Source organism: Physcomitrium patens, chromosome 9, assembly GCF_059467195.1.
Source record: "Physcomitrium patens ecotype Gransden chromosome 9, ASM5946719v1, whole genome shotgun sequence".
Classification (NCBI taxonomy): Eukaryota; Viridiplantae; Streptophyta; class Bryopsida; order Funariales; family Funariaceae; genus Physcomitrium; species Physcomitrium patens.
The window spans coordinates 354,381-379,602 of NC_143418.1; the positions used below are offsets into that span (position 1 = coordinate 354,381).

Genomic DNA, 25,222 nt, shown 5'->3' on the forward strand with positions numbered 1-25,222 from the left:
TATATATATATAGATATATATATAATTTAGCATACATAATTTCTTTTTTTAATAATTAGAATTGTTATTAATAATACCAACAACACAATAGAAATCATGTGTTATTATATTTTTTGAAAATCACTTATACGTGTAGTTTTCTAATATAACATCAATTATATAAAGAACTTAAAATGTTAAGATAAAACATAAATAGAAAGCATTATGTATAAAAATAATTTGTGTAAACGCAGTTTCAAGATATAGTATCAACTTCTTTTGTTTGATGGTATTAAACAATGCATTTATGGTTGTATTAAGGTATTTATTTTATTAAATTCAATATGTTATTTTAAATATTGCATTAGATACCGTTACTTTAAAATATAATCAGATTGCATCTTATTTCCTATTGTATTTTAAAATTATTAGTTGACTACATTTGAATTATGTTGATTTTATAAAATTAATCATAAAAACAATCAACCGAAATTAGTATTTTGCACATCATATTTTAAATATGTTAATTCTTGCTTTTAAAATACTAATGCTAAACTTTGTTAGATAATATATTTAATTATACGTGATGTAGTTTTAATACAAGGTTACTTGTATGTATACAGAAAGAAAGTACAATACGTGTAGTTTTATTGTATATATATATGTATATATAGATGTAGATGGAGAATTTCCCGAATTAGAGAGATGTGCTGTACATAAGTATACTATTAATAATAAATGTATCGATAACCATTTGCTAAAAACCATAGTAAAGCATTTGAATTGAGTAAACATTAAATAAATACTTAAATAGTTTAAGAACTAAACAAACGGAACCAAAAAAAGAAGAGAGCATAATTATCCTAAACGTTTTAAAATACTTACATGCTAATAAATGAATAAATCCATAGAACCACTGTCATGTTGTTTTTGTTGCATTGTCTTACCACACATATTTGGATGGAATTTCTAACAACTCACAGAAGCAAGCCTTGAGTATGAGAATCATGTATTTCACAATAAATTCCACCATCTAGAATACAATATCAAGACAAATCCTAGCATCAACTAGTTGAAGAGCATGCCTTGTTTTGAAGGCGATTTGCACATCCATTGTAGAATATACAATTGAAAGAGTACTTACATGAGTATCATCAGTTGTACTTTATTGGATTGTGTGCACTGTTGGAGTGATATTACTTATAATTTTGGTACACCATAGTATGGGACAAAAGCTTTTAAAATATAAGTGGAAATCCTCCCTTATCATATGCATTGGAATTAATTGCAAAAGAATTTCAAAAATTATTTGCTGAGAAAGATTTACACACATACATCTAACCAAATTCTATAATTTTGATTCCAGAATGCATGTTACAAAAAGATAGCATAGAGATCATGTCTCAACAAAACAAAAGAAGAAAAAAAAGGCAAGTTACAATTATGTATCATGTTTTATTTTAGAATATGAAAGAACACAAATTAATATTATATGAAGGTGAATATATAAAAGGAATGGCTAAAGCAGCACCCCCATATTGTTAAAGCCACACTCCACATGAGTACACTTCTGCACTCCCCTCAACTCACACTCTTTGAGTGCTCTCTCTTGCAGCTCTCCTCTACTGTGGCTCTCTTCTCCACCAACTCTCCTCTTATGTCTACTCTAGCTCTCTCTTCCTACTCTTTATTTGTGTCTAGTCCTCCTCTCCTTTGTGGCTCTCCACTTGTGCATACACATTAAATTTTCACTTTTGATGCTTCCTCCATCCAAATGCAAATCACTACATTGTCCAACCTTCTCTAAAGTTTTCCAAAAGGAATTGTGAAGTATAATATCAAAAGGAGTTGCAATGCATGCAACCACAACACCTTTGGGGATGTGGCTTTAACAATATGAGGGTGTTGCTGTAGCAATTCCCTGTATATATACACACAAAGTTACAATTTATAACACAATACTACAAAATTATTGTTAACAAGAATTATTTCAACAAGTAAAAAAAAAAAAAAAAGAAAGAAAGAAAGAAAGAAAGAAAAAGTCACAAATAATTTTACTATGATGATTTTTGCTATTCATTATCAACATGGTACAACAAATATATAATGGCATTAACAATGCATAGAATTATTACTTAGGTAACAATCAAAAGAAATTTGATGCACACAATTACATGGCAATCATTATCTAAATATGACTACAACACTTGGAGCTGTAAAACAAAATTAAAACCAGTATTAATGTACAGGATGACTTATTGAAATGCTTAATTATGCACGTCATTAAATGTTTCGCTTTCATTTACATTTACACCACATTCATGACTCCACACACTGCACTACAAAAACTAAGCACCGTATAATTCTCATTAACCTGCCTTGATGCTGTTGCTGCTGTAATAGAAGTCTCCGACCAATTTCTCAGGTACCCACATTCATAAACTAGTCACAAATGAACCCAAATATGCGGAACAAAAAAAAGATAACAAAAAGCAACATGATGTACCCAGTTGCACTTTGCAGCAAGAAAACAAGGCAGTGCCTCCACTTGAACCCCTCATAAATGCCATAGAAAATCCTAATGGATAAGCTAAGAGATCCGCTCTCAGTGGCCTCTGCCTGCAAGCAAACCTGCAACTCAAAGGTTTTTGTATCAAAAAGACACAGCAACCATCATTTGCAATTCTTACTCCTCTTACATGATCGGGGAAAGTGCACAACAACACATCGTTGCCCTAATCCGAACATGCATCGAGACTCCTCTGCAGCAGCCTCAATCAGAAACTGTGATATCTTCACTGGGCTTTCTTTTTTTCTGTTTTTGTTGTGTGCCCACCTCGTTGCAGTATTTGCATTCGTGGTGCAGTATCCGAGGTAGAATGCTTCCTGGTTAACGTCCAATTCGCAACCAAGCAAACGATTTCCAGACGAAGAAGGTCGACTGACCTAGCTAGTAAGGGTATGCTCATTTGACATGCCGATAATCCACAACAGATACTGCATTATCGAGTTATCACATTGAGTTTTTTTGTAACGTGTAATGCTGTAGGAAGAAAACCTCTGCTTGTAAGCTATGGAATAGGCTCTTGAAGTATATATATATATATATATATAAATCACATAATGGCTCCTTTGTTGGGGAACTTTGTTCGAAGAGAAGGATTGTTCTGGAAAGGGACTTTCTGGTACCACCCTGATGCTTCCGGAGATGATGTGGCAAAAATCTGCCATGCGGCATCGAACCATTGGTCCAACTTACAACTCATTATCTGTTTAGGTTGAGAATGGGACTGGGTGACCGGGCGACCTCCCAAGCCGGTGTCAATCTACCCCCACTGGTTCATCAGTTCCTGCCTCTCTTCGCACACTGTCTCGTGACAATGTTGAGAGATCGCAGGAATGCGACCCTATCTGTGCCAAATTTGTCGACGCATCTCTCACTAGTTTGCATCCAACCCGCTGTCACATCGATTCCCCCTGCGCAGAGTATTCGTGGCGCACACTTGGGGTCGTCTAAATCCCATGTTCCGATGCAGTCTCTGGAATGAGCGAAATCCGGAAGCGTCTGAAAGGATTCTGTGGGAGAATTGATTTTGTTAGTGTAAGTGAGTAGTCGCTGTGTGGAGGGAATATTTTTAGGATTTGTCTTGAGTGGTGGGTCGAGATGGTGGTTTCTACAGTGCTGCAAGCAGCCCAGGGGTCGCTGGCCACGGCCTCGACCAGCCGGCTCGGATCAGCTGGGTTCCACAAGGAAGGATTGTTTGGAGCGCAATGCAGGCACCGAAGCATCGGCGTAGTTGGTACGCGACGATCGTTGTCCATTCGCGCCTCCTCGGATATGAATTCCAAGGTGGGTTTAAATAATTCTTCTCCTAATGAAATGCCAATAGGATTAACTTCGAACTTCAATCTCTATGGCGCACCAACGTGGGGTTCAGCTTTCGCAGAGGATCGCAATGTGCTCACATGTTCGTAGGGTGTGGCCTTCTAGATCAATTCTGTGACCTTCATTATGTGGATGCCATTTGCAATACAATTCTGAATTTCTGTACAACAGAAGTTCAGAATTCTAAGCTCTTCAGGGGGAACATCCATGTGACCTCATTGGTAGTGAAATTATTTAGTGGATTTAAAAACTTAGGGTGTAGGAGGTGTGAGTCAAACTCGAGACTCTGAATGGTAGCTGAACTTAGCGACATTTTGTGACTACCGATGTCGAGTTGGACAGCTTCATTCCTGGTCACCTCCTTCGAGTTAATAGGAATTTGCGTGCACATCGGGGCTATTCTCAATGTTCACTCAGTACATCGTTGTGTAGATTTTCTCTTCCTACTTAGACTTTACTCAATGGAACAATCCCTGATCTTGTACAATTGATCACACCCCGGGAATAATTAATGCTTTTTAAATTTGTTGATGGGACTATGTTAAGGTTTTCGTGATCCTATGGTAGTGCTTTTCAGCAAGTAACACCATGGACGCTGTGCTATCAGTCGTACTTGGTAAAACATTGGATTGTTTCTAGATGTGATGGCTGATGGATCCAGGTGTAGATGGACGATACCGTGTATTCAAATAACTGACACGATGAGTATACTTTTCCAGGATCACGAAGTCTCACCCAACGTTCTCACGAAAATTCTCCAGACATGCGCTACGTGCGTGGCTGTTACAGCTGCATTGCTCACGCCCTTGTCTGCAACAGCTTCTGATGTTGCCTTCCAAAGGGGTCCAGCTATCTCTGAACTGAGTGTCTTGATTTCGGGTCCTCCCATCAAGGACGCCAATGCACTGCTTCGGTATGCTCTTCCCATTCAGAATAAACCTATCAAAGAGGTGCAGAAATCCCTTGAAGAGATTACCGAAGAGATGAAGGTTCCAGGCGAGAAAGCGCTTGGGCCAGTAGAACGGGTATGGTTGCTTTGAATTCCTATTGCATCAAATTATTGCTTCTTTTCCAACCAAAAATTTGTCTTCTATGCTTTCTTTTGGTTCCAGATTAGATGCTTCTCAGCATGAATAGGGAGTTCTCTATAACATTGGTTACACATCACAGGCAAGGCATTGGGTCTCACGTCCTTTACCGTATTGATATGAATAAGGTTGCACACTGACGAAAGTACAGTCGTGAGTAATGGTGCAGAGCGTACGGCAGGCTGCACGTGTATTTAATCAGAACAAGGCGCAAATCTTAGCAGACATAGCCCCCGCAAAAAAACAGGAGGCTGAGCAGCTTCTGAGCAGTCTTGAAGACGGACTTCAAGACTATCAAAAGCAGTTGGAGACTAAGGATCGAAGTACTGTTTTCCCCAAGCAGAAGGAGCTTCTCCGTCTGGTGGGCAAGTAAGTGCTGATCCTAACATCTCATAATCCTTGCAACATTGGCTTTTCAGACTTGCACGTGTAAACCAGCCACCAACGTTTAATTAAAATGTCTCATTGGTTTCTTTGATCCTTTCTGCTAAAAACTTTGTGTAACAGTCAACCAGAAAGTTCGAGTACCTTCCCTTCAGTATTTATTAGTCAAGGACAGTTATTCTCGTTTTCAAATTTATGTAGTTGGAACTCAGAAGACCATTATCCAAGATTCTCCCTCGCTGTCGTGCTATATTCGCTAAGCGTCCTTATGGTTGTCTGTGATGCCTCGTGCACAGCATTGAGGAGGCCATGGTATCAAAATTTCCATTTGAGATACCGGAGGAGTTTGCCAACAGACCTCTTCTTAAGGGACGAGCTACTCTGGAAATGAAAGTTAACGTTAAAGACAACCCGAATGTGAAAGATGCGGTTCTCCAGATCGTAGTGGATGGTTACAATGCCCCAGTCACTGCTGGCAACTTCGTTGATCTTGTCCAGCGCAAATTTTACGATGGCATGGAAATTCAACGAGGTGAGTGATGCACATCATTCCGAAGATCAATAATTCCCTTCAGCCCATCTTTTTATATTTTACAGGGAGCAAGGGGGGGGGGGGGTATTGGAAAGGTCTTTTGTTTATTTTTTCTTTCTTCGTATTGATTCTGTCCTTATTATTATCCTTAAGTATTGCAACTCGGATGTTCTAACCTGACCCTTGGGTCGTTTTGCACCGTCAAGGTGTTTGGTCCCTGTACAGATCCATGAGCAGCTTAACTGTGATTTCAGGTTTGTGTGGCCCTTGTAATATTTATCAACTGTCTTGGTCTGTTTCAGCGGATGGATTTGTGGTACAAACTGGAGACCCCGAGGGACCCGCTGATGGTTTTGTGGATCCAGCTACTGGCAAAGTGCGAACTGTTCCATTGGAGATCATGGTGGACGGCGAGAAAGAGCCCATCTACGGTGCCACGCTTGAGGTATGAATCCTTGTAATTACGTATCTTCCTCAAGTTAGAAGGATTTTTCTCCTGGAATGGAGTGATAAATAAGGATTTTAATTGGTTCACTTTTGTTCTTTGATTCGTCTTATTGCAGGAGCTTGGCAAGTACAAGGCAACAACAACACTGCCCTTCAACGCGTTCGGTACCATGGCAATGGCCCGGGAGGTTAGAATTCCCTTCGTCTTGGATCATAGCAAACCATCTTGTCCTCATTATCAACTCCTGAACCTCTGAAATGGGAAAGTAACATTAGTGGAGTTGGGAACATGTGCAAGTTTTCGCGATTGCAGATTCCGATGAATTGCCTTGTTTATTGCAGGAATTCGATAACGACTCTGGATCCAGTCAAGTGTTTTGGCTCCTGAAGGAGAGCGAGTTAACACCCAGCAGCGCTAACATCCTTGATGGTCGTTACACAGTGTTTGGTTATGTGACTGAGAACGAAGAGTTGCTAGCCGATTTTAAGGTTGGTGACGTGATTGAAAGCATTCGTGTAGTCAATGGCTTGGAGAACTTAGTAAACCCAAGTTACTAAGTAGGTGCTGCCTGGGCACCTCCTGTAGTCATAGACCCATTCTTGTGAAGACAAAAAACTAACTCTTCCATTTGTCTTCTTTCTTTGTTGGAGTACAATCTTGTGTAATAAAACGTTGCAAGATTCTTTACAAGATATGTACAGGAATTGTAGTCCCTAATTTCTCAGGAGAACTGATAATGGTGAAACAGGGAGAGAGTGGCTATGAAAGCAGGGAGTCCATGGATTAGAACGATAAGAAGGAACAATTGCCTGTGATCTATTTGTTCACATACTCGTTTCATGTGCCAACATATTCCAGACACTGAACGCTACATTTTTAAGTTTTCTCGATAAACTTAATTCGATTTACTGCTCCCAGTGCAAGAACAACTGACTAGTTTCATGTTCAAAGTCCAATGTCAAAATAGAATTGGTGACAGCATGTACAAAGAAGCACCAGTAAGTATGCAGACCAGATTTGCAGAGTTTAGTTTCAAGAGTATGGTAATCCAGCTCCATTGATAAAAATCATGAAAATCATTCCATATCAATCGTAGAGCTGGAACCTTGTACTGCCCTATCCCCTGCTGTAAAGGGCTTGAACGGGATTATCAAAATTGTCTTCTGAAAAGAATTCAAAACTACAAATGCAGACCCTACTCCAACCGATTGACCAAGTACGAACTGGCTTCTATAGTTCGTGTCTTCATCATGCTCAATTTTGTTCTTGGATTAGGGATATCCACCAAAACGCTAGAGTGAAATGCATACAAAAATGCATAATGCTCCAGAAGCATTAAAAGGTGACGTAAATCGACAGAAATTAGCTGGACCTCTTGCTCCAGTCAGTTTCCAAAGAATGTGACACTTCATTCGTGGTGCTCCAATGAGAAAACCACTTCGCTTGCAATTGCTAACTTTGATTCGACTTTCTGGGTTGCCTAAAGAAGTCCTCGCAAAGTACGGTAAGCATCGCCCACACGCTTAAATTTCGCCTCAGCCTCATGCTACAAAAGTGTAACCTATACATTAGTATCGTCGAGATGTACACAACGATCCTGAGAAAGGAAATGAATCTCAATGAAAGTGCTTATCAAGAATTGATTTGACAATACCTTCAGATGACCATCGTGTCGATCTGGATGCCATGAGAGAGCACACTGACGAAACCTGTGCCAAACCCCACAAAGATGCTTCAAAGTCAAGCAGGTGTACCGAAACACGTAGAAGCATCGTACCCCACATGGTAGAATTCTAACAGTTCGGTTCAAGCAAACCAAAAAGGCATGTAAAACTTACGCAATTTTCAGTTCTTCTAGTGACAATGGACCTACTGGCGACAAGCCAAGCACTAATCTATCTGCAGGCGATCCAACCGTTTTATTGGAATCCCTTCCTTGGTAAGGTGTTTCCCAGCTGGGGTTTGCACCAAAATTCCAATCTGCCCCGCCTCCAAAGCCTCGCCAGGTATTGCTCCAAAACTGTCGTCTGTATCTAGCACTCTCGGATTCACCGTCCCCTCGGTTGTCCGTTTGCCCCGTTGCCCCAACCGTGGGATCATCATCAGCTGCTCTCTCTCTTCGTGCGTAAGATTCTTGCTTACATCGATATTCATATCTTGCTGCAATGATTATCCCAACAGAAAATGTCAGAGCTATTACAAATAAGAAAAGTGCAGTATGACAAAACAGGGATTAGGGTGGAGAATCCTTGCCCTGGTACTTCTTCTCAAATGCTCGCCATTCATTCTCAAATCGGCGAGAATACCCTGAAGAAGTTGTGTGAGGTTTCTGGGTGGATTCGGCCTTTTGCTTCCTCCGTTCTTGAGCCTAAGACCAGCGTGTAAATAATCCTCGTAAGAATCAATTTGGAAGCCCCAATTTTATGCACGAGAGTTATGAACTACAGAACCTGCCCGTCTATTACAGGAATGATTGTGCATACAAGTTGCTAGGGCTCAAAAGAAGGCCACTAAACTCACCTCCCTGTACTCATCTGCGTGCATCTCTACAGACCGCCATTGGAGCAAATCACGTTTACCAGCTGCACGCCTCTGTCGCTTCACGTACGTCCGGTGCCGCTGCAAAGTGTTCAACAAGGAAATATTTAAGTGGAACTCGCTTAACAGGTTCGGGGTGTAATCACATAATTCAATCAACTACATTCGGGGCCGTCACAGATTATTGCAAGTGCAGCAAAGACCTAGGAACTACGATGAAATCACAGTACCTTGAGGGAGGCGTCTACATCCATGTACCCATACGCCATCTGCACAACAGCCATCCATCTGTAACCCCTTCAGTCAAACGCCGTTATCCATGGTACTGATCGTCTCATCTCTCATCAAAAAACCCAAAAATTAAAATAAACAAACAATATCGTCTCTGACTCTGAAGAGAAAATCGAAGTGTTTAGACAACACCAGAATCGTCAGCCCAACACAGAATCCTTCTACAAATTAAAACTTAAGTCACATTCTTAAAAAAGCCTCCACACCAGATCAATGTCCATCTAGAATCCTATCAGGACTCAAATTGGTCAAGGAAGGAGAGGACGCTTAACGGATTTCCACTTGCTGTCCCATTTCTCATTGCAACAAGGCGACCCGTGGATCAAGGCCACCCGGATCCCAACAGACGCAAGTAACGAACCGCACCCACTTCCTCCTCGGGCCACTACCCACGCCATAGCCACCAACTCCTTACCGCTGCCGCCACCACCACCACCACCAGGGCCACATATCCCACCCTACCCTTGCCCTAACCCACGAGCAAAAAACCTAAATGCTCACCATCACCGAAGCATCACGGGATTTCCCTCAGAGCTACAATCCAAGAGCTCAATCTCCTCTACATGAGAGCCTTGAGGTAGTTTTCGAGGCGCCCAAGTCGATTGCAGACTTGGCCGCCACAATTCAAGGTTTTCGCAAATGCAGTTCCAAGCCTGCACACTCAATTGTTGAGTATGCTGTGCCGCAATGCCAAACTCATCGGTGTTGTAGCCGAATTCGGTTCCATTCGGTTTAGGGAGAGAAATTTTCCTGACACCGCAATTCGGAGGCAATCATGTGTCGACAGGCCTCGAGGGCCCCCTGACCGGCAAGCTTGCTAATTCTGCTCTGTTAGAATAGAAAATGAAAAAGAGGGGCCAGTTTCGTGGGGGTTACATCCGTTGAATCATTCACATCCAGGGGCTTTCATTTAGAGAATGAGGATACATTTTTTTTAACTTAGAGACCCTTACCCCCACATACATAGAAAAACAACAGAATAAAACTGAGTTGATTCACTACTCGCATGATTATCAAAAACTGGCAGAATTGCAAGTTTGATGCATTTCATGGTGCAGTTGAAATACTCTCGCTGACTACTGTTGTAGAGCATTCTTGATTCACTGAACAGTGTTGTCGCAATTAGTCGTTCTCATGATCAAATCTACGGTACCATGTTTGCAGCACATTCCACTCATTCAAGCCCATAAAATTAAATTGTTTGGATTGATGGAGAATAGATCTTCGATGTCCATCCTTCAAAAATACCGACATGAGTCAACGCTCCATGGGCATAGCAGTTGTCTCATGTGGTCGTCGTGTCAACTCAGTCAGTAAGAAAACCCATTCTCGGCAATAAAGCGATGTATGGGGGCGAACAGTTTTGAAAGAACTGTTCGAAATAACGAGTATCTGGGATCGGCAGTGAAGATGAGAGCTACCATTATTGGATCCATTGCAGAGGGCTCGTTAAGCAATTCTGGGAAGAGCCTTGAACTAAGAAGAATATAAGCAGAAACACAAAAGAGCACCGAGCCAGAAGTTTCACGCTCATTGACATTCAGAGGAGACGAGACAACTCATACCCTTGTACAGAATCACACGTCTCAGGGGTGAAGAAGATTTGCAATGCCATCAAGCGACTTAATAAGTCACTGACAACACATACCCAATTCAGTGGAACAATGGATCTTATGACATTCAGCTTCAGCTTCCAGCTGAATCAATCTCAAATATTTTAAGAGGATTCTAATTGCATGCTCTGTCGCGCCCAAGGACCTGCAAGGAACGCAACTTGCTCCAGGTGCAAGAAAGGAACGGGAAAAAGGAAGGAGTCATCGCCAAGGAGAAACATCGAGAAAGGCTATCGATAATCACAGAGGAGTAAATCCGAACCTAAGACGCAGATTAGAAGATAAGCCTGCAACTTCCTTTGGAGGATTTGCACAGCAGAAATCCATCCTGCTGTGACATTGCAGCAGTGTTCCAGTTAGTGTGGCTTCGGAACATGACCATCAACTGCAAAATTGCGGGTAGCGGCAGGGAGAGCAAGCCGCAAACCATCCAGCTCAGGCTTAGCAATCACTTGGCATCCTAATCGGGAAGTCTCCGTCAAGCCAAACGCAAGATCCAACATATCATTCTCTTCGTCTGTAGGCTCTGGAAGTTTGTTGTATAGCTCCTCGTCTGTGATGATCACATGACAAGTGGAACATGCCAACGATCCCTCACAAGCACCTTCAAGTTCAATGTCATTCTCATGTGCAGCTTCCAGCATCGACATACCTACCGGAACCTTGATCTCTGTTTCCTCGCCGTCTTTGTTCACAAATGTAACTGAAATCTTCTCCGCGTCCGCTTCTGGCGTCGCAGCTGCTGAAGTCGAGAACCCATTCGACCTTCCCGGTGGAAACAACTGAGAAGAGCCCAGATATGAAAGTATAAATTTGTTAGGTTCAACGATTTCTCCCGAAGCCCCCAAAGAGACGTTCGAAACGAAACCGGGTTCGTGCCGAGGAGCACAAGAGCTGCCCTGAATAGACACTCTAGAAGAAAAGCCGCACGTATCCGAAACCCTAGAATTTAAAGAGCTGTCATATGTTGCGCTCGGATTGTTGCAGACAAGTGACCTGAAAATCCCTACTGAACCCGTCCTCAATTCCGCAACTCTTCCATGCTGTAGCAATCGAGCTGCCAACCCTGTTGCTACTCTCAATCCCCTCATTTTGAAACCCTAATTAGAGCAACTCATGGACCGCTGAGGTACAAGCTCCAACAAATAGGTTCGGGTTCACAGCAGAGGGCGTTGGGGTCTGCACGCGGTTGGCAAAAATTACGTTCGTGAGTGAATACTGATTGATCAGAGGGTTGAAAGGAGAGGACCAAACGTTAAGTTCTTCAACGGGCAGTAGTGAAAATCAAAGATTTTTTTTTAACGAAAACAGGGGTACATCTCCATGACAATGACAATCCAACAAGGCACAAGCCATATTCAGATGAGGAAACCGCTACCAGAATACAATGCTATCAAACAGCAGTAATTTCAGAGCGAACCTGATGAAGACCTCAAACGAGAACAACGTGCTAACCAGAGAGCGAACCCTAGAGCCAGAACCCACAAAGGAGGAGCGTCATCGGGCGTTGGGTCATGAAGTTTGCTGAAGGTTGTGGCAAGACCATGGCCTGAAGCCTTTGCAAGCATTTAGACCCTAAAGCTAGGGTTTTAGGTTTTATGGCATTTGATTGGATGAACTGAGAATATTCTAATGAGTTCTCCCTGGTTATCGTCCCTGGTCACTCCCGAGGCCACGCAAAGGCCACTTCCACCGTTCATACTGGTAAGGTGCTTGCGACTGCTGAGTGGCAAATTCACCTCGCATTCATGAGCATCGGCGACAGTCCTATTCGCAACACTCGTTTCTGCAAGATGAGCTAGGTATCCTTCGGCAGATCAATCGACCCACGAAGCATCTGTAGTCATTTTTTTTAAAGGTGATTGCCGGTGCAGTGCAGACGGCGGGGCCAAACCAGTTGGCAGCGTCGGGTGGAGGGACAGGGGCGTTTGTGAAAACTCCAAACACTCAGTCTCTAACTGATGGTTTTTGTGTGATCAATGGAATTGAATATTTGTGAGCCAATGTGCATTCGCTCGGTGTTGCTCTGCAAAGAGATCATGTTGTGGTCTCCTGACACAATTGCGGTAAGATGTCGAGCACGCTGACATTTGAACTCATCAAATTCCTCGTGTCCTGTATTCTAATGTTGCCATCTGCTGGTTCGCCCATGCTTAAAGATTTTTTCTTAGCCAGAATGTGGACTTGAAATCAGAAGATAGTGACAAAGGTGAACACATCGACGTCAGCGAGTTATGCCCTAGCTCCGCATTCACTAAAGTTGATCAAGGCTTTTGCGGCGATGCCCACTTGGAAAAGCAAATGATTTTAAAGCAAAGATTCGGATTAGTGACCAAGGTAAACAACAGCCTTGACTGCTAAGAGTTATCTCTCTTGAAATCAATCGCCAGCGTGAGAAACTGCTGCCGGGAATATAATAAGCAGGAGGAGAAACTTAAAAAGGCAGGGTCCTTCGTCGTGATAACACAACAGGTTCTCGGCTTAGAAGGCCGCCAGCAACCATTCGTTGTGGTCTAAAATTTAGTAGCTAAATTACTAAGGTGATGCTTAAGATCAGTAATGACAACGAATCTCTCAGCAGCCCCTTGTTCTCACCATATCCTGCTAGCAACTCTGAAGAACAAAATCTGGACTCTCATCATCAACTTCCCAGCTTCAATGCTTATCGGCTTTCTATTTCTACAAGAGCGCCTACAAGGCCACTGGAGACGTGCCCTAGGTTTTAGGATTTGAGGATGTCGGAGCAGGGTCAGTTTTCTTAACTTCGGACTCCTCCTTGCGCCACAAGATGGCTGTATCATCTGCATACGTTAACAACAAGGAACATGCCGTAGTCAGATATCCACAGATAAAAAAAAAATGATGAAAACAAAAACAACACACGAAGAAGTTGGGAGAAAGAAGGAGAAAAGTTCACGTACTCTCGACTTGCTGCTTGATCCATTGCTCCACCAACATCCCCGCTCCTATGCCCGCCGCAGTGAGGAAAGTATACAAGGCGATGGTTCTAGGGATGGATCGGCGGGGCAGAAAGTAGACATCTGGGACTAACCTAACCTTTGACTTGCCCACTGCCGTCTCTGGCGTTTGGAAAACATCTTTCCCCTTCTCCATTTTCGCCTTCAACTGACAATTCCTTAGTTTAGGAAAAAAACTCTTCACAAATCCTTGAGTTAGTGCTCGATAGGTGTGGAGAGTGTCGATGAATGACTCTTGTTTACATCGAAAAGGGTTCATGTCAGGAAGTACCTGCCACGTCATTGTTGGGGTGTTCGATGGAGTGTCTGTTTGGATAGTTGTGCGTCTCTTGGACAAAGATTGTGGGTTGATTGTTCATTTTTCTTAGGTCAAGGTAAACGGAATGGGTTTGGCGATGGTTTCTTTGTAGAGTCGAATGCATGATCTCGCTTATTGTGGCTTGGATTCACAGGCGTCACTTGGACTTGTGGAAATGAATTGCGAATTATGCTTCAGGGCCTTCCTTCACTTGGTTTGAAGATTGAATGAGTGCAGGAAGGGATTTTTGTGGGAAAGGCTTCGATAGTTGAGGGATTGGGCAGGGTTAGGGTTAGGAGTAGCTATGGGGATCGACTTTGAGAGCCTTGTTGAGGCTACCTCGGGTGCGGTGGGAGGTTTAGTGTCAACCACGATCCTGTATCCATTGGACACATGCAAGACCAAGTATCAAGCTGAATTGCGCTCAAATTCGTTACGGAAGTATCGGTATTCAGCTCGCTCTCTCTCTCTCTCTCTCTCTCTCTCTCGCTCCCTGGTGCGTTTCTAAGCATATTTGCGAGCAAGCCTTGACGGCTTTTTACTTCCAGTACATTTTTGAGCAAGTCTCGAGTGCAATATGACATTCAAGCTTGTTTCGTAAATTGTGAAGCTCTCTTCTGGATGTTTTGCGGGAGGCCATTGCGAAGCGCCAGCTCCTGTCGTTATATCAAGGTTTGGGTACAAAGAACTTGCAATCCGTCATCTCCCAATTTCTATACTTTTATGGCTACAGCTTCTTCAGGCAGCTTTACCTCCGTTGGGCAAAATTGAATCACATGGGAACAGGAGCGAATCTTGCTGTTGGTGTGTTTGCTGGTGCTTGCACCGTCTTAGTGACTCAGGTGAGTGGCCTTTGTGTCATTTGTATGGAGATAATATGAGATGTTTCTTTGTTTTCGTTTGTTGTTGGCGGTGCAGAAAGTCACTTTCTGTAGGTTGGGGACTCTACTTATCTGTTTTGTTCTGTTCCTGTTGCATGTATTAGAGTGGATGGGAACTTGTGAACCCTTTACTATGTCAGTGTAGTTTGTGCGTCCTCACTGACTTCACAACTTGAACGCTTGAAGCCCTTGGACACGGCTTCATCCCAGATGCAGACCAGCTCGTTTGGAAAGTCAAGAGGGTTACTTTCCATGATGACTGGGCGAAGCTGGAAGGAAGCTTATGTGGGCATTGGAGTGTCACTGTTGCTGACATGCAACCCAGCCATTCAGGTGCTTTGATTTGTACCAGATTTATGTTTCTTGTTAGTTGTGCTGTGTCAATGCATCTATGAGTAGTTTAACATCGAATTACCTGATCAAGTTAATCAAGTTATGGCTGTTTCAAGAGTCTTTCAGAAACGTAATTTTAGGAAAGAAGTGCTCAAGTGTAAGCCATGTTCAAATTTTAATGTTCACAATTCAACGAAGTTGAGAAATCTCTCTTTGACATTTACAGTATACCGTATTTGAACAAACAAAAAGACGTTTGTTGAGGTCAAGCGGCCGTTCAAAACAGCCTGGTGAGGAGGCACCGGTGGTTTTGTCAGCCTTTCGAGCTTTTGCATTGGGAGCCTTTTCAAAAACTTGTGCCACCGTGCTTACATACCCTGCAATTAGGTACACCTCGCTTCAAAAAAAAAATAAAAATAAACACTCCAAATTGTCTCTTGCAAATCTTGAGCGGACCGACTTAGATGTGGTGATGGCTTGCTTGCGTGACTTGAGCTTGCTTCAACAACAGAGTGTATTTAGACGAGAGAAATTCATAACGAAATTGATCCTTTGCAGAGTCAAGACGGTAATCCAAGCTGCTGAACAAGAAGAGGACCAGGAGCTACTCGTGCAAGGATCTAGGACACGGAAAGAGGCGCCTACCAGGCTTCTCCCAGCAGCCATAGCAATCTGGCAGCATCAAGGACCTTCAGGTTTCTACCAGGGTCTTCAGGCACAAATCCTCAAAACGATTCTCGGTGCTGCGTTAATGCTCATGATCAAGGAGAAAGCCTCTCAAGTTACTTGGCAGTTTATGGTTCTGCTTCGTGAGTGGAGCCTTCGGAGCAAGCTGAAGGTGCAGCAACTCAAACTTGGCTCTATTGTTAGACTCATTGCTGTTACAGGGGCGGCCTTTAACTCTCAAGTTTCTTGAAAGGGGTTGGTTGAAGAATGGAGATTCCATCTCAATGCGGCTGTCATGGCTTGTAGCCACTCTGGCAAGAGAAGGTTAGGACTCACTGCACTCTGAAGCTCATGTTTGAATTTGTAAACGACCCAGATCCCTGGGTCACTGCTGTTTGCAAGATTTGGATTTCGTAACAAAAAAGACTCCAAACTCCATCATTAATTGCTTATTTAAAGTCGCAAGAATAGTCCTCCTCTTAATTCATGCTGTGAGAAACTGCTCTGAGTTACCTTTCAAGCTCATATTCACGAAACCTGTTAGTTTTGTTGGAATTCCTTAATAAAGCCTTGTCATATCATCAGAAACCAGGGATAAATTCCAACTCATGTGGAGCCCCAGAATTCAAACGTTGATCCTCGTTTTTGAATGAAACATGGCAAAACACTGGAACATCTTGAAGTCCAGTTCACTAGAACAGTTCACTGGAAGATACATTTACATACATATATGTAAAAATATGTTGTTTAGAAAGAGAGACAAAAGGCTACTTTTGTACTAGAAAATGATGAACTATCCTCATAAAGTTGTAATCCATTTTGTCGACGTGAATACATCTATTTTTTGAGTAATTTTTTTTGTGTTGAGTTCTATTTTTTCAAACAAGGCATAAAATAATATTTTAGTTATTTTAATCTTTACTTTTACAAAAAAGAATTCCTGAAATACTTGTATTTTCGACCAATTTTTTTTTAAATAATTGTATATTTCACAAGACACAACAATAGAAAACATTAACGGAAAAAATCATGTTTGTGAAGAGAATCAAATGAATCACTCACCATATTTTATTCCACTATAAAAAAAGGAAAGGCTTTATTAAGGAATTCCAACAAAACTATTAGATGACTTTATAAAAGTATAATTTGACATCAAGATAAAGTAAATATAGTAGCTAGAATACTAAAAAAATTACAAGAAAGATAAAGTCAAAATATATAGACACACAATTAGAATAATTGAAGAAATATTTGTATTCTTGAACATTTGGCTACTAAGTAGTCTTTAGGAAATTTTTAGAAATCAGAACACTACTTTTAAAATTTATTCTAAATATGCTTATTTTAAAACCATCTATAAAAATGTTTCTAATATATATTTTTTATAAATATAAAATTAAATATTATTCTTTAGATTTTGATATAAAAATAAGAGTTTATAATAAAATCTTTATTCCATAAACAATGATGTATTAAAGTCTAGTGATTTAATTAAAAAAAAAGTTAGTTAATTTACAGTATATTTATATATACATAATATATTTTAAAAATATTTTATAATTTGATTTAAATTTTTTAAATGTATTGAGATATTTTATTTTTATAAAATTTTGACTATGTTGTTCTTACAATTTAATGAACTGAAAGTGATTTTCTCTTGCAATATAAATAGAAGAGAAACAAAGTATATCAAATTCTAGATCTCATTAGTCGATTCTAAATACTAAGCACAGCAAGATTTTACTGAAAAGCTTTGTAAATTGTCCAGATCTTTCTACATATGTACGTGTTTCACACAGGTGATAAAAACGAGGTACAAGCACCCTTGACTATATATATATATATATATATATCTTTATGCAAAAAAACTTAAAGAATCAACTACAACAAACCCATGTCAACAACCAAAAGAAGGTTCAAGACAAAAAAATTAAAAAAAATAACAAATGAAGATATTCAAAAGAAAGGCCATATCTGATCTTCAAAGCAACAAAACTGAGTCCCTGGTAGGTTAAGTACACAAGAACCACGAGAGTCAAAGCAGAAACACGAAAGTGCAACCGATACCCCATGGAAACACAACAATATAAATAAATAAATACATACATAAGAAGGCAGACAAAATCACAGTGTTGACACAACCTCAAGACAAAGAGCAGGAAAATAATGCACAATTGTGCACTGATATGAAGGATAGTAAGCCAATGAAGACCGGGAGCACTCGTTGCGGAGGTCGGATATCAGATCGATGCATTCGGCGTGCGTTGATCGGTTCATGGCCCCACTGGCTCCACATCGTGATTACAGGATCGTGTTACTCATCTATCTGCGCCCAGATAAAGAATTCCAGACGTGCAGACTTTGCATGGCACTCTAGATCCCACCACACTGAGATCTATCGCAAAAAAGATTCCTTTATCGCACTTGCAGTCGCAACCGCGCTAGATCGTGCGGCGAGGTGATGCACTGATTGCTCTAGATGTGCGTGCAAAGTGCGATCAGGAGTCTAGATGTTTAGTCCGAGCTCGTCGGAGATGGATCGGGTCGACCGAAGAAGCGCCGCGGAAGAGACGAAGTCGCGGTGCGTGATACAATCGCAACGATGTAGGTCTCGGTCTTGTCTGCTGCGTTGAATGCTCCAGCGCCACGATGTGCCGCTACTCTCCCTGCTGGGTTATCAACTTGCAGATGCAAAAAACTCGAATTGCGACGTAGCCTCAGGGTGGGTGCATGCCTGGCTGACGAAGCACGAATTATCTGACCGCGACTTTCCCTCCTTTATCGGTTAGTTCTTGTGCTTGCAACGCCCCGTCGGTGAGGCCTCTTATTCCGTTATGACTCTGAAGATGGGGTTGTCTTGAATGTCGTGCAGATCCCTCCCCCGCCGTGACTGATGTCATTCAGTCTCTTATCAGTTGACTGCAACCTTTTGTGGCCTATTCTAGAGGTTCTGTCTCCGGAAACAGGAACAAAAAATAATATTAACTATAATTAATTAATGAAAATCGATGATGCCACTCGTCAAGTGTATGTCCTCCTTAGAGCTGCCGGTAATCAGAATGGCTAGGAAACATTCAACCCTGCAACCACTACCATCTTCTTCTAAAATGCGATTTCCATTCTGAAATTCTGCAGCAGAACACTTATCTTTCGTTACTGGTTCTCTCTTTTCCTGGCGGTACTATTATAGCTTTTAAATTATTATTCTCAGAAACAACAATGAAAATTTTCACTTCTGGAGTAGGAGTAGTTTTAAAATACAAGTATACAATCTAAAAAACTAAAAACATTACGACAGCAAGGAAACCCTGAATGCGGAAGGGGGGGGGGGTGTATGGCTGGGGGTAGGGCCGACCCAAAATAGGTACCTCGTCGTGAAGGTGACTATGCTGTGTTTTTGCTAGGGAACATTCAATGGAGGTTCCCTGACGATAGCATGACGGGCCGATTGTAAGTGTGTTGTACAGAGGTGGAAGACGGCTATCGTGTTAGTATTGAATTTTTCTTTGCCGACTAACCAGCAAGATATTGGTGCACAGCCGAGTGTAGTTCCTCACTAATCAGGGGTTAGGGTGAGTTCCATGGTAGTTCGTCTCAATTGCAGAAGCACTTGCAGGAATCCCATCTCACATTAGCGTTTGTGGCGGGAGCGTCGATCACAACTCTCTCACAAGATGGCGGCGTTTGGGGCCCCGATCGAGGAGCTGGGAGGAAGAGTCGTTGGAGAGGAGATCGGCGATGAACACGAGCTGGAGCGCCAAAGCCAACGTCAACGCCAGCACCGACAGCCTCCATCCCCTGAGCTGGATCACTTGAATAACCACCTGCCAAACGGCCGAGTTGATTTCAGGGAGCAGGAAATGCCACACGGAGAACGTTTGGTTCATTCAAACAACGGCGCCCCGGGAGCGATTGACCCTCCCGCACAGGAAGTAAACCACCGCCCTGATAACGCTCCACTGCGACCCCCGCGCGTTATCCCAGAGCGCCCATTGTACGAAGTCGTCGCAAATGAGATTATTCTGCCGTGGTCTGGAGGACGAGTCATGATAGAATTTGCTGCTTCCTTGCCGCCGCTACCTTTCTGAGACTTCGCGAAATTTTACGTCCGCACAGCACAGTAACGAATGCGTCCATCAGGCTCACACTCAGTGCAGCTCACACTCAGTGCAGCAGGCAATAGGAACTTAATTTTTAGGAAAAATAGCCTTCTCGTTTACGAACCTGAACATCTATCAGGAAAGAGCTCATCCCCAGAAATATTCTGTCTCATGTGCTGAGAAAATGTAGCCAGAATTTGAGCACGGAAATTCTCCTGCAGCTGCAAAGCCATCATAGCATGGTCCATGGCGTGTAAATAGTCCGAGCAGTGTATTAGGATGCATAGCTATTGGAAACCTTATTGAAGTAGTACTTTCCTACATTTTCTTTAGTCGGGAGAGAGATTGTGGTGACTCTCCTTATGACTCAAAAGCTAGAAGTTCATGGACTGTGTGAACATCACCTTGTTTGTTGCCTCCAATTCTATAAAGCATAAGGTCTACACTTTCAGTGTGGGGTTTATCGATGTATGCTGAATTGTGTTCTTGGCACAACCGTGCCTGAAAACCCTCTGACCAAGATGATACTAACGTCGCAACTGCAGCGGGACCAGTCCATCGAAACAAAGGTTCACAACCTTCGAACAACAACTCTTGAACATACTTCTTGAGCGTCCACGTAATACATACTGAGGAGCTCTTCGCAGTGTTCAACCTAAACTGTGCATGCGGATGTTAGCAGGGCTTGAGCATTAATACCTCGAAACTTGGGCATGACAAAAAGCTGTAACAAGTTGCTCCGACAAATTTCAAGCAGTTGATGCAGATCGTTGCTTGCCTTGGAAGACCTAAGCAGTACATTGAGAGGGGGAGGAAGAGAAAGAGAGGCGCCGAGTAATTAATCAGAGCCTGGAAATCTAATCTGGCTAGTAGTTCAGGATGAATCAGTGACGATTATGATGGAAAGGTTCAGTTGCATGCGATCACCTATGAAGTCTGTCACAGGGCGATTGGAAATTGTATGTTCTGAGATAAGAGTTCAAAACCTGGGATGAGATCTCCTCATAAGCAATTAAAATTCGCTTTTGAATTTCTAATTTCACGTCTATCTCATATTTTGGACTTGCGCATGCAACTCACATCAGGCCAGTCAAATCTAAGCGCCCAGCGTCTGACTTCAAATCTCCAGATGATGCTCCTACGCACATGGAAAGTTCGCCTTTGATTCTGCGACAGATTAGATGTCTTTGTGAGCATTAATAAAAAAAACCTGGATTCCAACGTCTATTCCACAAATCGAACATTTCCTCCAAAACTTTATAAGCTAAAATCTCTGTAATTGTGTGTGAACATCCAATTTGTATTAAGAGATATTCTATTTCAGTCAGTTTGGATTCTATATTTAATCAACCGACAACTCTAATCATGTCTCTTAGAACTTTACACTGCTTGAGACCTCAGTCCACTAGTCAGGAAACACTTAGAATTCAATACGATGAGCTTTCTCTATGTGATATGATGTTCGTCCCATGTAGTAAGTTCAGCTTCCCTAAGTCCCACAGAATATTTCTGCGTTGTATCAGTTTTAGGGGCCCTTGTAAGTTCATAGACTAATTTCTGCAGTTCAACTCAAGAAAAAATTTAACAATTCGCCCCACGGAATTTTGTTAAATTTTGGCCCTTCGTGAGATGAGCTTGTGTTAAATCCGTATTTCGATAGATCAGGAAACCAGATCAACAACCTAATCTGCCAGATCTAGTAGACCTATCACCTCAACAACCAACATCACTGGTGAAACGGGCGCTTGCGGATGGCTACCACTGACGTTTCCCTACTGTATCAACTACTCATCGCAGTGTGGACGGGGAAAGCTACACAGAAACAAATTGGAAATCTGCTCAGAGTACTGGTGCCAACAGCCCCCACTAAAAGGTTCTTCCAGAGATGAAGCGCTTGATCGGGGAAGCGATCTAAGGATTAAGGTCCACACGAGAGGATGCAGCCGCTAGTATCAAACCTAACCAGGATAAGTGAAACAACGAGCTGTCCAGCATCAGATAAGTCCTATAAACAAGCTCAGGCTGCATCTCTCCTTAATGAATTACCGAGTCTAAAGTAGTGCTTTAGGCACTGAATCTCAAGGTGTTCTGTCTTCATGGAGCAAGTTGACCAGATAGTTGTGGCTATTGCGAACTCTAATGGTTTTGATTATATATATATATATATATATATATATCTATGCTATGGTGCAAGTCAAGCATATGCATACCTGCTTGGCGTGTCTACAAAGTGGTAATTACTAGTTCTCAGAGAGTTGAACCCACGACAGCCACTACTTGATGGACGTTTGTCCACCCAGGTTGACAAGCAAGGAAGTTATAAATACAACTGATGCTCAATGTAAGTTCCAGACCTGCTGCAGTCGTATGTTTCTCATAAAGATTTAAGGCTTACTCGGGTGCAAGTTTAGACTAATACGAAGGTGAGAATTATCACACTGTGCCTGGACACCCTGAATATAAAACGCTCAAGCAGAAAGAACAAAAGCTAGGCGTCGGTGCTTTCGCTCCTTCTAAAACACTAGTTCAAGAATGACCAGATCGCAGGTGACTATGTAGTAGACAAAGTGAAACACCTTAGGAGTGGCACAACGCACTCTATACGTGTGAGATGTTGCTTGAACTTGTACCTTGACCAGTAAGACGTGCGATGAAGCTCCCATCATCGTTCTAGCTGATGCCAACGGCTGCAATGCACGATGTCATATGTGTTCGAATCGAATATAAATCTGCATCCGTAAGTTGCAAGGACTCTTGATTGGAGCTGAAAATACTCACCACGTTTCTAGCGAAGGTTAGATGACGATTGCAGTTGCTACGTTTGACGCACGTAGCATGCACACAACGAGGTCCAGTAAAGATTGACTTTTAGCTCTACTACGACTTCAACTCGATGACCATGCGCAGAGGGTCGAAAGGGGGTTCAGGTTGAAGAAAGAGGACGATGAGACTCACGCACTGCTCTGTGCTCTGCACAGGATGGCGAATGCAGAGAATCCCGTTGCCCCAGAAATAATCTGCACATAGCCCATATCTCGTGTTTGCTAAGGCCAAGATTGCTTTTTCAAGACGAAAAGGAACATTTTTAGCACTGATTTGATTGTGGTGTATCTAGAACTACGTATTTTTAGACCATTTACTGTCAAATAAGAAAGTCAACCAGGGTCCACGGACGGACAGCCAAATATGGTCGTCGATTGCTATCGATCATACAGATCCGGAAGCTGAAGAGAATCGAAGTTTACGAAATCCCGTGCATGCAAATCCTAACTTCGGCTTCGATGTATGGTTACTGGTGCATCCTCTGGAGTGGAGGATTCGCCTCTTCGTGATCCCCATGTGCACATTAGAGTTTCCGAACTGCTCAAGAACATCCGCTTCTCGGATTCGGCCTCGAAAAATCATTGCCTCCTGTCGAATTAGACTCCACGTGTCGCCTTCTGCAGCTAGTTTAGTCCCATCTAACTTCCCGCACCACCGCGATAAGCATCTGCAAGCTTGGTGATCCCAGAATACTTGCAGTTCAGCAAGAATTTGCGCGAGAAGCATAGAAAGATTCCTCGCTCTGGACACAAACGACAGAAATGGACATAATCGAACCACATATTATTGGTTCTGTTCCGAGGGCGATTTTCTACTTGCTTCTGGTACCATGTAGCATCGAATTCTCTGGCCTAAAGATGACGCAGATGTCTAAACTTAGACTTCCAGCAGAATTCTCGAATATTCATTGTTCATGAAATAGGCTTTGCACGAAAAAGCATCCATGAAGTCAATGTCCTTTCTCACGGATTTATCTTCCATTCTCATGGTTGGCAACGTTAAGGGGACACGCTATCATGCTTGCGCAGGGACCGAATATCATATCGCCTTCTTTCCAGCTGGGTACTTGAGAAGAGAAATGGAATCTCCGAATTCAGTCGAGGCTGCCACTGTAGACATCAGCGTGAGAAGATCAGCGATGTGGAATAACAGTGGCCACAGTGCCAGCGAGTGTACTCTCAGGTATCGCATCCAGAATGATGAGCGGCATCTTGCGTAGTAGATATGGCAAACCACCCCGCGAATAGCTTCTCAACACTAGGACTCTAGCGTGACCAACATGGCAAAGGTGCAACAGTGACGAAGCTAGTGTTCCCCCCTTCGACACACCCCAAACGTCGTCGATAGCCAGGGCCAGCACCGCCTCCGACCTACCACCACCACTACCTGTGAGTCCTTCGACTTCCCCGAACATCAACAAAAAAGCACTCACGAGAACCATGCATTCTAGTCCCCCCTCCACCATGTTCGTCTATATTGGAAGTTGTGCCTTCATGGCTTCCACGCTTCACATGAACACAACTCACATGCAACGATTAAAGCCACAACAGAAATCCTGCTTTACTGCATATAAGTTAGTATCAAGACCCACATCAGCCTGCAGCTTATCCCCTCCTAGATGTAGTTTTGCAGAGACTACTGACAGCCTCTGAATTGCGTGATGTAAGAGTTCGTTTTGTTTTGCCAGTATTCGTTTCTTCATAACTAAGTGTTCAGATTGCATTTCCTTCTTCTGAAGTTTGCTTGTGAATCCGATGGTACTGTGATACTGAGTTTGCCTTATTTTGTGAGCTGTGTGCCTCGCAATTAGGGGTTTGCTATGATTTGGTTGTTAGTTCGGTACTTGTATTAGTAATTGTGATGTAAAAACACAGTCTTCTGTTGAATATTTAATGTAAATTTTAATGATAGTAGTAATTGTATTGATATTTACAAGTAAAGTAAAAACCTAATTTTTATTTTGGCATAATAAATACTTCATAAAATTTATAAATTGAATTAAGTTTCTAGCAGATAAAATATCTTAACAATTTTTTTAAAACACTGTAATTTTAATATTAACTAGGACTTGATGCACCTTGGAATAATTGTTGGTAGAGTTACATTAACAACATTGGACATATTATCTATGTTGATATGTATATCATATATTCATATAAAAGTAAAAATAATTGTCTGTTTGTAACACATTTTTGCTGCTGAGTTATTTCAACAAAAAAAAAAAAAAAAAAAAAAAAAAAAGTAAGAAAAAAAATGAAAATATATTCTAAACTTGTGCTTTAAATCTTCACATCTGTAATTTTATAATCTAAAGATATTTCACTAGATGCTCTAAAAACTTACAGAGTACTATAAAAATACACACTTAAAAGTTTGTAGCAAGG

General features: G+C 42.0%; 6 protein-coding genes across 15 annotated transcripts; 2 read left to right on the forward strand and 4 right to left on the reverse strand.

Annotated features, from left to right (window-relative positions):
- Positions 1-3,355: 3,355 nt before the first annotated feature.
- On the forward strand, positions 3,356-7,009 carry LOC112286976 (peptidyl-prolyl cis-trans isomerase CYP38, chloroplastic). The gene is made up of 7 exons (XM_024529499.3): positions 3,356-3,829; positions 4,585-4,890; positions 5,123-5,322; positions 5,634-5,869; positions 6,172-6,314; positions 6,433-6,504; positions 6,659-7,009. Exons 1-7 carry the CDS (start codon positions 3,644-3,646, stop codon positions 6,872-6,874), a joined length of 1,359 nt encoding a protein of 452 aa, XP_024385267.1. The 5' UTR covers positions 3,356-3,643; the 3' UTR covers positions 6,875-7,009.
- Positions 7,010-7,342: 333 nt separating this feature from the next.
- LOC112286978 (uncharacterized) lies at positions 7,343-10,438 on the reverse strand. 2 transcript variants are annotated; one of them, XM_024529502.3, is made up of 7 exons: positions 9,419-10,438; positions 9,086-9,124; positions 8,838-8,936; positions 8,571-8,685; positions 8,156-8,477; positions 7,972-8,026; positions 7,343-7,863 (listed from the first exon to the last, which is right to left on the reverse strand). In XM_024529502.3, the coding sequence occupies exons 1-7, from the start codon at positions 9,542-9,544 to the stop codon at positions 7,798-7,800; spliced, it is 822 nt and encodes a 273-aa protein (XP_024385270.1). In that variant the 5' UTR covers positions 9,545-10,438; the 3' UTR covers positions 7,343-7,797. The 2 variants fall into 2 exon arrangements, with proteins under 2 accessions (XP_024385270.1, XP_024385271.1); XM_024529503.3 differs by having other exon boundaries at positions 9,086-9,143; positions 9,419-9,904.
- A 294-nt stretch (positions 10,439-10,732) lies between these two features.
- Positions 10,733-12,349, reverse strand: LOC112286979 (adrenodoxin-like protein 2, mitochondrial). Of its 2 annotated transcripts, none has more exons than XM_024529505.3 (2): positions 12,215-12,349; positions 10,733-11,938 (listed from the first exon to the last, which is right to left on the reverse strand). In XM_024529505.3, exon 2 carries the CDS (start codon positions 11,848-11,850, stop codon positions 11,116-11,118), a length of 735 nt encoding a protein of 244 aa, XP_024385273.1. In that variant the 5' UTR covers positions 11,851-11,938; positions 12,215-12,349; the 3' UTR covers positions 10,733-11,115. The 2 variants fall into 2 exon arrangements, with proteins under 2 accessions (XP_024385273.1, XP_024385272.1); XM_024529504.3 differs by having other exon boundaries at positions 12,180-12,329.
- A 100-nt stretch (positions 12,350-12,449) lies between these two features.
- On the forward strand, positions 12,450-16,767 carry LOC112286977 (peroxisomal adenine nucleotide carrier 1). 2 transcript variants are annotated; one of them, XM_090252798.1, is made up of 7 exons: positions 12,450-12,825; positions 12,954-13,096; positions 14,190-14,482; positions 14,646-14,877; positions 15,103-15,249; positions 15,476-15,636; positions 15,808-16,767. In XM_090252798.1, the coding sequence occupies exons 3-7, from the start codon at positions 14,340-14,342 to the stop codon at positions 16,163-16,165; spliced, it is 1,041 nt and encodes a 346-aa protein (XP_090108924.1). In that variant the 5' UTR covers positions 12,450-12,825; positions 12,954-13,096; positions 14,190-14,339; the 3' UTR covers positions 16,166-16,767. The 2 variants fall into 2 exon arrangements, 1 of the variants encoding a protein (XP_090108924.1); XR_002971173.3 differs by lacking the exons at positions 12,450-12,825; positions 12,954-13,096 and having other exon boundaries at positions 14,040-14,482; positions 15,808-16,239; positions 16,501-16,767.
- Positions 13,062-13,891, reverse strand: LOC141045803 (uncharacterized). Its single transcript, XM_073536395.2, has 2 exons — positions 13,681-13,891; positions 13,062-13,560 (listed from the first exon to the last, which is right to left on the reverse strand). The coding sequence occupies exons 1-2, from the start codon at positions 13,871-13,873 to the stop codon at positions 13,475-13,477; spliced, it is 279 nt and encodes a 92-aa protein (XP_073392496.2). The 5' UTR covers positions 13,874-13,891; the 3' UTR covers positions 13,062-13,474.
- A 1,221-nt stretch (positions 16,768-17,988) lies between the features above and the next one.
- On the reverse strand, positions 17,989-23,608 carry LOC112287083 (uncharacterized). Of its 7 annotated transcripts, XM_090252800.1 has the most exons (7): positions 23,194-23,305; positions 22,971-23,032; positions 22,646-22,779; positions 21,096-21,182; positions 20,715-20,803; positions 20,420-20,554; positions 17,989-20,236 (listed from the first exon to the last, which is right to left on the reverse strand). In XM_090252800.1, the coding sequence occupies exons 4-7, from the start codon at positions 21,161-21,163 to the stop codon at positions 20,163-20,165; spliced, it is 366 nt and encodes a 121-aa protein (XP_090108926.1). In that variant the 5' UTR covers positions 21,164-21,182; positions 22,646-22,779; positions 22,971-23,032; positions 23,194-23,305; the 3' UTR covers positions 17,989-20,162. The 7 variants fall into 7 exon arrangements, with proteins under 7 accessions (XP_090108926.1, XP_090108927.1, XP_090108925.1 ...); XM_090252801.1 differs by lacking the exons at positions 22,971-23,032; positions 23,194-23,305 and adding an exon at positions 22,794-22,936 and having other exon boundaries at positions 22,646-22,702; XM_090252799.1 differs by having other exon boundaries at positions 18,061-20,236; positions 22,592-23,608.
- Positions 23,609-25,222: the final 1,614 nt, after the last annotated feature.